A 9,410-nucleotide genomic window follows, 5' to 3' on the forward strand; every position below is an offset into this window, starting at 1 on the left:
TGAAAACCTCATTTTCAATTTCAGAAAATTTTAATATTACATAAAAATAATTTTATTAATTTTATTATCCACACTATCATTGGGAATACCGACTTGATTGCTTGTCCAGCATGAATACCCTCCACAATGAAAGCAAGCCACAGCAGATCATAATTAAAGGAGCTGGCTTTTCCCAAAGTGCTGTTCCCAAGCATATTAATTGAAAGTTATGTGGAAGGAAAAAGTCTATACCCACTTGTCTTTTCAGGGGTCACAGTAAGGGTGGTGTCTGGGATTACATGAAGAGACACAAGGATGTGAGAAAGCCTACATCCACAGAAGATTTGTGGTTAGTTCTCCAGGATGTTTAAAACAACCTACCAGCCGAGTTCCTTCAAAAGCTGTGTGAAGTGTACCTAGATGAATTGATGCTCTTTTGAAGGCAAAGGGTGGTCACACCAAATATTTGATTTAGATTTCTCTTTTGTTCATTCACTGCATTTTGGTGATTGATGAAATAAATGATTAACACGTCCATTTTTGAAAGCATTCTTTGTTTACAGCATTTTTTCACACCTGCCTAAAACTTTTGCACAGTACTGTACATCTGGACACTGAGTTGAGGGTTGATTTTGGACATGTGTTTTGCATCATGAGCCTGCTGAGACAAACTATTTTCAGTTAACTGGTGGAATCAACCAGATTTCAATTGAAAATGTATTGCTATTTTATAGAGTCTAAACTATACTGTTTACTTCAGGCAATGACACTTTTTTTAGTCATTCCCAGACTTATAACAATCAACACATATCTGACACACATAAATGGCTTCTTTTCTTGTTTCAAGAGAGCAAAGATAAATTAGTCTTGGTCTCATGTCATATTTATACCACAGGGTAACAGTAAACCATTGAACTAATTGAAAGTTCCTAGACACTTTTAAAAGTATAATATAAACTACTAAATGGCTCCGTTCCACTTTTTTACAGGAAATGTTTGGGGCACCAATAAATATGGCAGAGGTGGTTTTGTAAAAGACAATTTTCCTTTATGTGGGATTTTTTCTCCAACAATAAATGTACTCTAATTACAAGGCTGATATATTTTTTAACTTTTATGTGTCATATTATGCAACTGCAATAAAATACCAATTTATTAAAATTGCTTTTGGCATCTTGCCACATCTTTACCATGGAGTGCCAAGAAGTGTTAAGGTGTAATTTGTGTTATGCAGAGAAAGGAAAAATGTGGCTGTTTTTAGAAGTAACAGTAATATACCATACCCTGTCAGAATAACTGAAAATAGGTCCATTAAACAGATTTTTGAACAATATTACTTATTGATTTAATAATTTTATTGCTACTGTTTGGTTTTTAGTTTTAATATCCCCACCAGGGTTTGCTGTATACTTTTTGTAAAGAGCATCAGATGTAATCTTCCCCTATATTTATTTGCTTTGCTGTTAAATCAAGTACATAAAAACAAATAAATAAATAAAATAAATAAAAATGAACAATATAGAAATATAGAGAATCAATGCTGAGTGTATCTCTTAAAAGAGTCTCATTCATTTATGTAATCTGACAAGTGATTTGTGACCAAAACATTTAATGCAGGTCTAGGCTACATTTTAAAATTAGATTTTTGCTGTTCTTCCACAATAATTGTTTTGAAAACATGCTGTTTAAATACCCTAAAAGTTGTCAACGAAAGTCAGCCCTGGGATGCCAGTGCAGTTTAGGTTTTTATGCCAGAGGGTGGCAGTGCATCATAACTAGTTATACATTAGAGAAAATGAAGAATTGGGACGCTTTCAGATGTTTGGAAAAACACAGCCCTCACTGATGCTCATTTAAATAAAAATAAATACATATAAAATATTTTAGATGTGAATAAATTAAGGACACCTCACTGTTGTGCTCCACTTCTCAGACTAAGACATTAGGAAAAGAGTTGTGGGACTCAGTCAATCATGACTTGAGCTGGTGCCCAAAGCCTTGGTTTTATTGAGCGAACGCTTGCTGCATTTGTCTCTGTCTGCTGTTGGTGTTCAAACTGAACTAGAGGGAAGCTAGCAAGCACCAGAAGCTGAGCTGATCTGGTGACAGAGCATACATCCTCATTGTAAAGCATGCATGATGTTTACCTGTTGGTTTTCATTTGAGCCATTATTAAAACAGCAATCCCAACAGCAGACAAGCTCATACAAAAGGAAACAAAGCAGGATCACAGCAATCCCACAAGCAAAGACAAACATGTTCAACTTATTTGCAGCTAAATGTAAAAGTCAGCATCACTCAAGTATGTCGATGGCAAAATTCACAGTTTTTGCATCTTAGTATTTAAAAACTGACATTTAGTTCACTCAAGTACAAAAATGTGAATGGAGAGCTATGAGATGATAACTCACTCTTTAAAGGCAAAGCTGATCAATTACTACCACACATGTTCTCACAAGCAGATCAAATAACGCAATCATGAAAATCAGTTCATTTACAGAAACTCACACTAAAGTGATTTGCACTTTATTACTTATTAAAATGTGAAGGAGAGGAGGTGATTTGTCACACCGACAAGCAGCAACATGTCTGTCAGTCCACAGGGGCATTTAACATTTAAGATTGTACATGAAACAGGACATGAAATTGCAATTTTAAAGTTAATCGACTATGTCTGAGATGGCATTAATGGGAATGACAACAACACTGCTGCAAAAATATCCATACCATGTGAACTGTTCTTCTTTTAACAAACCAACCATCCATCCATCCATCCATCCATCCATCCATCCATCCATGCATCCATCCATCCATCCATCCATCCATCCATCCATCCATCCATCGTCTTCTGCCTATCCGAGATCAGGTTGCAGGGGCATCAGATCAAGGAGGGTCATCCCTCTTCCCAGCTACATCCTCCTGCTCATTCTGGGGGATCTCAAGGCATTCCCAGGCAGGATGGGATATACAGTATAGTCCCTATGGCAAGTTCTGGGTCTTCCCCAGGGTCTCCTCCCAGTGGGATGTTCCTGGAAAAGGGAGGCGTCCAGGGGGCATCCTGATCAGATGATGAACCACCTCAACTGATTCCTTTTGATGGGGAAAAGCAGCCTACCTGCAAAATGCTATGTGCGGCAGAGAATTAGCACCAAACATCACAATGAACAAACCAGCTCCATAGTGAAACATGGTAGTGCCAGCATCATGATGTGGACAGGCCTAGGGTAATGATGGAAAAATCATATTTTTGTGGGCATGGTTTAGATCAAAGTACTGTCCAGTGTTGGAATGACTCAGTCAGTATAACCCTGACTAAGAGTCCATTCAAATTTGCTGTTCAAAATGCTGTCCATCCAATCTGACTGAGCATGAGATATTCGTACTCGTACTCGTACTCATACTCGTCGTCTTCCGCTTATCCGGGACCGGGTCGCGGGGGCAGCAGACTCAGCAGAGACGCCCAGACGTCCCTCTCTCCAGACACCTCCTCCAGTTCCTCCAGGGGGAGCCCAAGTCGTTCCCAGGCCAGCCGAGAGACATAGTCCCTCCAGCGTGTCCTGGGCCGTCCCCTGGGCCTCCTCCCGGTGGGACGTGCCTGGAACACCTCCCAAGGAAGGTGTTCAGGAGCCATCCGGTATAGATGCCCGAGCCACCTCAACTGGCTCCTCTCGATGTGGAGAAGCAGCGGCTCTACTCTGAGCCCCTCCCGGATGGCCGAGCTCCTCACCCTATCTCTAAGGGAGTGCCCGGCCACCCTACGGAGGAAGCTCATTTCAGCCGCTTGTATCCAGGATCTCGTTCTTTCGGTCATGACCCAAAGTTCATGGCCATAGGTGAGGGTAGGAACGTAGACCGTCCAGTAAATTGAGAGCTTTGCTTTTCGGCTCAGCTCTCTTCACCACAACGGACCGGCACAGCGCCCCCATTACTGTGGCAGCCGCACCGATCCGTCTGTCGATCTCCCGCTCCATTCTTCCCTCACTCGTGAACAAGACCCCGAGATACTTAAACTCCTCCACTTGAGGCAGGAACTCCCCTCCAACCTGAAGAGGACAAGCCACCCTTTTCCGGTCGAGTACCATGGCCTCGGACTTGGAGGAGCTGATCCTCATCCCAGCCGCTTCACACTCGGCTGCGAACCGCCACAGCACATGCTGTGGGTCTTGGCTAGAGGGGGCCAGCAGGACCACGTCATCTGCAAAAAGAAGAGACAAAATCCACTGGTCCCCAAACCCGACCCCCTCCGGCCCTTGGCTGCGTCTAGAAATCCTGTCCATAAAAGTTATGAACAGGACCGGTGACAAAGGGCAGCCCTGCCGGAGTCCAACATGCACTGGAAACAGGTCCGACTTAGTGCCGGCAATGCGGACCAAACTCCTGCTCCGCTCGTACAGGGACCGGATGGCCCCTAGTAAAGGGCCCCCGATTCCATACTCCTGGAGCACCCCCCACAGGGCATCACGAGGGACACAGTCGAATGCCTTCTCCAGGTCCACAAAACACATGTGAACTGGTTGGGCAAACTCCCATGAACCCTCGAGCACCTTAACCCTAGTTGGAACACACCCTCCGGTCCACCACCACCCCAGTCTGCCAGTCCAGAGGCACTGTCCCCAACCGCCACGCAATGTTGAAGAGGCGTGTCAACCATGACAGCCCCACAACATCCAGAGATCTGAGGTACTCAGGGCGGATCTCATCCACCCCCGAAGCCTTGCCACCGCGGAGCTTTTTAACCACCTCGGTGACTTCAGCCTGGGTGATGAAAGAGTCCAACCCTGAGTCCCCAGCCTCTGTTTCCACCACGGAATGCGTGATGGCAGGATTGAGGAGATCCTCGAAGTACTCCTTCCACCGCCCGATAATGTCCTCAGTCGAGGTCAGCTCAGCAGTCTCCCGCCCCCACTATAAACAGTGTTGGCGAAGCACTGCTTCCCCCTCCTGAGGTGACGGACGGTTTGCCAGAATCGCTTCGAGGCCAACCGGTAGTCCTTCTCCATGGCCTCACCGAACTCCTCCCAGGCCCGAGTTTTTGCCTCTGCCACAGCCCGGGCCGCAGCACGCTAGGCCTCACGGTACCCGTCAGCCGCCTCAGGAGTCCCACAAGCCAACCACAGCCGATAAGAATCCTTCTTCAGCTTAACAGCATCCCTTACTGCCGGTCTCCACCACTGGGTTCTGGGATTGCCGCCGCGACAGGCACCGCAGACCGGGATCTGGTCGAAGCTCTCCCGGAGGTGGGAATTGAATACATCCCTGGCCGAGGGCTCTGCCAGGCGTTCCCAGCAGACCCTCACTATGTGCTTGGGCCTGCCAAGTCTGTCCGGCTTTCTCCTCCTCCAGCGGATCCAACTCACCACCAGGTGATGATCAGTGGACAGCTCAGCCCCTCTCTTCACCCGAGTGTCCAAAACATGCGGCCGAAGGTCTGATGATACAACAACAAAGTCGATCATCGACCTCCTGCCTAGGGTGTCCTGGTGCCAAGTCCACTGATGGACACCCTTATGTTTGAACATGGTGTTCGTTATGGACTATCCGTGACTAGCACAGAAGTCCAATAACAAAACACCACTCGGATTCAGATCGGGGAGGCCATTCCTCCCGATCACGCCTCTCCAGGTGTCACTGTCGTTCCCCATGTGGGTGTTGAAGTCCCCCAGCAGAATAACGGAGTCCCCGGGAGGGGCACTATCCAGCACCCCCGACAGGAACGCCAAGAAGGCCGGGTACTCTGCACTGCCACTCGGCCCGTAGGCTGAAATGATAGTCAGAGACCTCTCCCCAACCGGAAGGCGCAGGGATACGACCCTCTCATCCACTGGGGTAAACCCCAACACGAGACGGCTGAGCTGGGGGGCAACAAGCAAACCCACACCAGCCCGCCGCCTCTCCCCGTGGGCCACTCCAGAGTAGAACAGAGTCCAACCCCTCTCAAGGAGATGGGTTCCAGAGCCCACACTGTGCATGGAGGCGAGCCTGAGTATTTCTAGTTGATATCTCTCGACCTCCCGCACAAGCTCAGGCTCCTTCCCCCCAGCGAGGTGACATTCCACGTCCCTAGAGCCAGCCTAAGCATCCGGGGATCGGGCCGCTGAGGTCTCCACCTTTGTCCGCCACCCAATCCTCTTTGCACCGGTCCCTCACGGTTCCCCCTGCAGGTGGTGGGCCCACTGGGGGAGCATGAGATATTTTGCAAAGTAAAATGGGCGAAAATGTCAGCATTTACATGTGCTGAGTGGATAAAGGAAAAACCCCAAGACTTACAGTTGTAGGTGAACCAATGAAGGAAAGGTCCACTTGCACCTAAAAAAATGTGTTGGATGTCAGTTTACAAACAGAACTGTTAAAAGATTGAATTATTAAATGGTCAAATTGTCCACATTCATGTAGTGCTTTTCTAGCTGTGTAGTCATATTCACTTACTCAGGCACAGAAAAGGGGGGGGACATCAGAACATCAGTGACCCAAGAACACTTTGACATGTGGTGAAAGGAAGCTAGAATCTAACCGGCAACCTCCTGAATGGCAGGCGGCTACTGGTTCTCCTTATTCAGCTATTCTCTCTGATCAGCAGCTGCCAAAGAGATCTCTGATTCAAACTCTTCTTCTGCCTGGTTTATATTTACTTGGAAACATGGTAATTTATCCATTCTGCTGTTGTTTTGTACCATCTTATTCCCATTCAGTGTTGCAGGATGACAGATCGTCAGTTCATCACTGTTTGAGGTAAACAGTTCATGTCTAAGCATTCAGATGTTTTTCTAAGCATATTTCCATACAGAAATAACATTTAAATTCTGGAGTTTTTTTCTAAAGATGATCATCTCTTGGGATGTATGATTTTTCCCCTTCCCCCTGAAATTAGCAGACTTTTTATTTGTGAAGCAAAGATGACAGAAATAAGTATTAACATATATTTTACTATGTTATAGATTTCATAATATTATATATAGTAACATCTACTCAGTCCTTGGAAATTAGAATCTCTCTCACTCCCTAAGGATGCTGAGATTGTGTGAAAACAACACCTCAACAAATAACAATTTGCAACATGATTGGATGTGCAACTTTCAGTCATGAGACACATAATTACACATGCATAACACCCCCTCCCTCCGTGTGCCCCTAACCCACAAATATAGCCGAAGCATAATTATTCTATCAACACATAAACTGTATTTTGCAACAAGCCTAATTGCCTGCCATTTTAGATTAATTTCACCTTCAATTTTAAATTGAGGGTGAATTTTAATACTGACAGCAAAAAATTCTTGTTTACCAACAGAAAACTTTAAACCCCAAAGATACAAAAGACCTATTTTTCCATAAATCATTCTCTTGCCTATTGTGAGCCCTCTTGTTAAATAAGTTGAATCCTATTTTCTGCAGCCTACTAACCTACTTTCTTCAATTTTTGCACCTGTTGGTGCATTCTCAAAGCTGATGATTTGGGAAGCAATGCTTGTACTAACTTAGAGGTACTCGCCAAGATCTAGGTCCTTTAAAAATTGAATTAATTCGACTTTTTTGTGATTCAAATTTTGAAGTTTATAATCTAACCCTAAAGCGTAGAGTTAGACGGGTGAATTTAGATGAACACGAGCCCATTTCTGACAATAAATGTCAGGACTTCCTAACAGCATAATGGCTACAGCTTTTAAAATGACTCTGACAATTTAATAGGCATTTGTCAGAAACTATTTTAGTTTTACAGACACTCAACAAAGGTGTTTAGACTGTTTAGAAAAATGTGAACTCACAAGAGAGAGAGAGACGGAGAGAGAGAGAGGAGATTTCTGACTTGCTTTCAGTGTCACTCGGGGACAACTGAGTGTGTTCTGAACTCAGATCTTTCAGAGCTTCAGACAATATGCAAATTCTACACTTTCAATTTACAAAAAGAAAGACAGACAGGGCATTGTGGGATAGACACTGAAATAGCCCAGCCGTTTTAATCCAACAGACTACCGCTCAAGGCAAAGAAGTTGCATGAACCATTTCACTTCGCTTCTATTGATCGAGAGAAAAGATCCTCCTTTCATGCAGAGGAAAAAAAAGTTATCGATTTCATGAAATACTCAGGGAGCTAAGAAATGTGATTTATGTAAGCTGCCTACATATTTATATAAGAATGAACAAACACAAAGTAATAAAACAAATAAATGTTAGTAATGGGTCTATAAATAAGAGAGAAGGTCATTTTAACACCCCTGTGGAGAAAAATCCAACAGGGCAGATTCTCCATTGTTTGGACCAACACATCCAATGAGCTATAATTATTTAAAGTGCCTTCTGTTAATTTCAGATGCTATTGTTAAATCGTTTACCTCCTAAGTAAAAGAAGAGCATGAGTCAAACTCCTTTCCCCAGAGGGGTGTTAACTGCATCTTTTTAAACATTGCCCGGGGGAATATTTAAAAGAGTGATGTGAAAAAGAATAAAAACTTGCCTTTAAGTGTTTAAAAACCTTGATATATAGGGTTATATAATTTACATGTTACACATCATTTTCATTTTTTTGTTTTATTATTCAATACAAATAGCCTAAATAAATAAACAACATTAAATATATTAACTGGAAAAAAACGAAAAAAAAAACACAGTACAGTTACAGTAGATTTTAATCAGAATGAGCAGAAAAGTTATAGATTGTTTCTGGTTATTTTATTTTTTAATCCATGCGTGCCACACTTCCAACCTCCGCATCACTTTCTGCTCTGGATGTAGTTTTCTAAGATCTTCGCCAGAAACTCCGCTTCCTGAAACAGTGGAAAACATCAAATTAGATTTAAGAACTGGAAAAAAATATATAAATACAAAAAAAAAAAAAAAATGGTAGGGAAGATAAAGCCTGCTGCTCTTACCTGGTTTTTCAAACGGCTCTCGTCTGTGTCCACCTGCGCCTTCAACGCCACCTGCAGAAACTCTTGGAAAAGCTCCCCAAGCGAGCTCTGCTCAGCCGGGAGGCTGACCTCCAGCGCATCCACACCCTGGTCCTCGGGTGAGGGCAGCAGAGGGGTGTCCATCACACTTTTCTTCCCCATGAAATGCCCTGTCAAACCATAGAAAAATCCTCATTGAGTCTGCTATATTTCACTTTGGGAGAAAATTGGAAAGAGAAAAACCTTTGAGAACATGGCTACATTTGTGCGTAAAAGTTAAAGACCAGTCACAACAGGCTATGTCAAACAAAATAAATCGGTTCTTACCTGTTGCCCAAAGATTACCTCTTGGATTCACCTTAATTTTTGCAACTTTATTCCTCAGTTCAGTCAGGTCGAAACTGACTGCCTGGCTTAAAGACATGAAGGAGAACAAGACGAGGTATGCAAACAAGCCACAGAGGCAAGCATTAGTCAGCGTGAGTCCTCTCATCTCAACCCGGATTGTGGATCTGTCCTCCTGAGCGCAATTGTTTTCCAAGTGGC

The 9,410-nt window shown here is 43.9% G+C and overlaps 1 protein-coding gene across 1 annotated transcript; it reads right to left on the bottom strand.

Annotated features, from left to right (window-relative positions):
- Positions 1-8,585: 8,585 nt before the first annotated feature.
- nmbb (neuromedin Bb) lies at positions 8,586-9,410 on the bottom strand. The gene is made up of 3 exons (XM_047363843.1): positions 9,192-9,410; positions 8,847-9,034; positions 8,586-8,741 (listed from the first exon to the last, which is right to left on the bottom strand). Exons 1-3 carry the CDS (start codon positions 9,355-9,357, stop codon positions 8,688-8,690), a joined length of 408 nt encoding a protein of 135 aa, XP_047219799.1. The 5' UTR covers positions 9,358-9,410; the 3' UTR covers positions 8,586-8,687.

The sequence above is a fragment of the Girardinichthys multiradiatus genome, chromosome 4 (assembly GCF_021462225.1).
Source record: "Girardinichthys multiradiatus isolate DD_20200921_A chromosome 4, DD_fGirMul_XY1, whole genome shotgun sequence".
In the NCBI taxonomy this organism is placed as follows: domain Eukaryota; kingdom Metazoa; phylum Chordata; class Actinopteri; order Cyprinodontiformes; family Goodeidae; genus Girardinichthys; species Girardinichthys multiradiatus.

Bases quoted from the DNA above. Each gene is read 5' to 3' on its own strand.
- nmbb (XM_047363843.1), bottom strand. From the start codon at position 9,357: ATGAGAGGACTCACGCTGACTAATGCTTGCCTCTGTGGCTTGTTTGCA. The intron at 9,035-9,191 runs GTAAGAACCGAT...ATGGTTTGACAG, and splicing joins AGGTAATCTTTGGGCAACAG to GGCATTTCATGGGGAAGAAA. The intron at 8,742-8,846 runs GTAAGAGCAGCA...CCACTGTTTCAG, and splicing joins AGAGCCGTTTGAAAAACCAG to GAAGCGGAGTTTCTGGCGAA.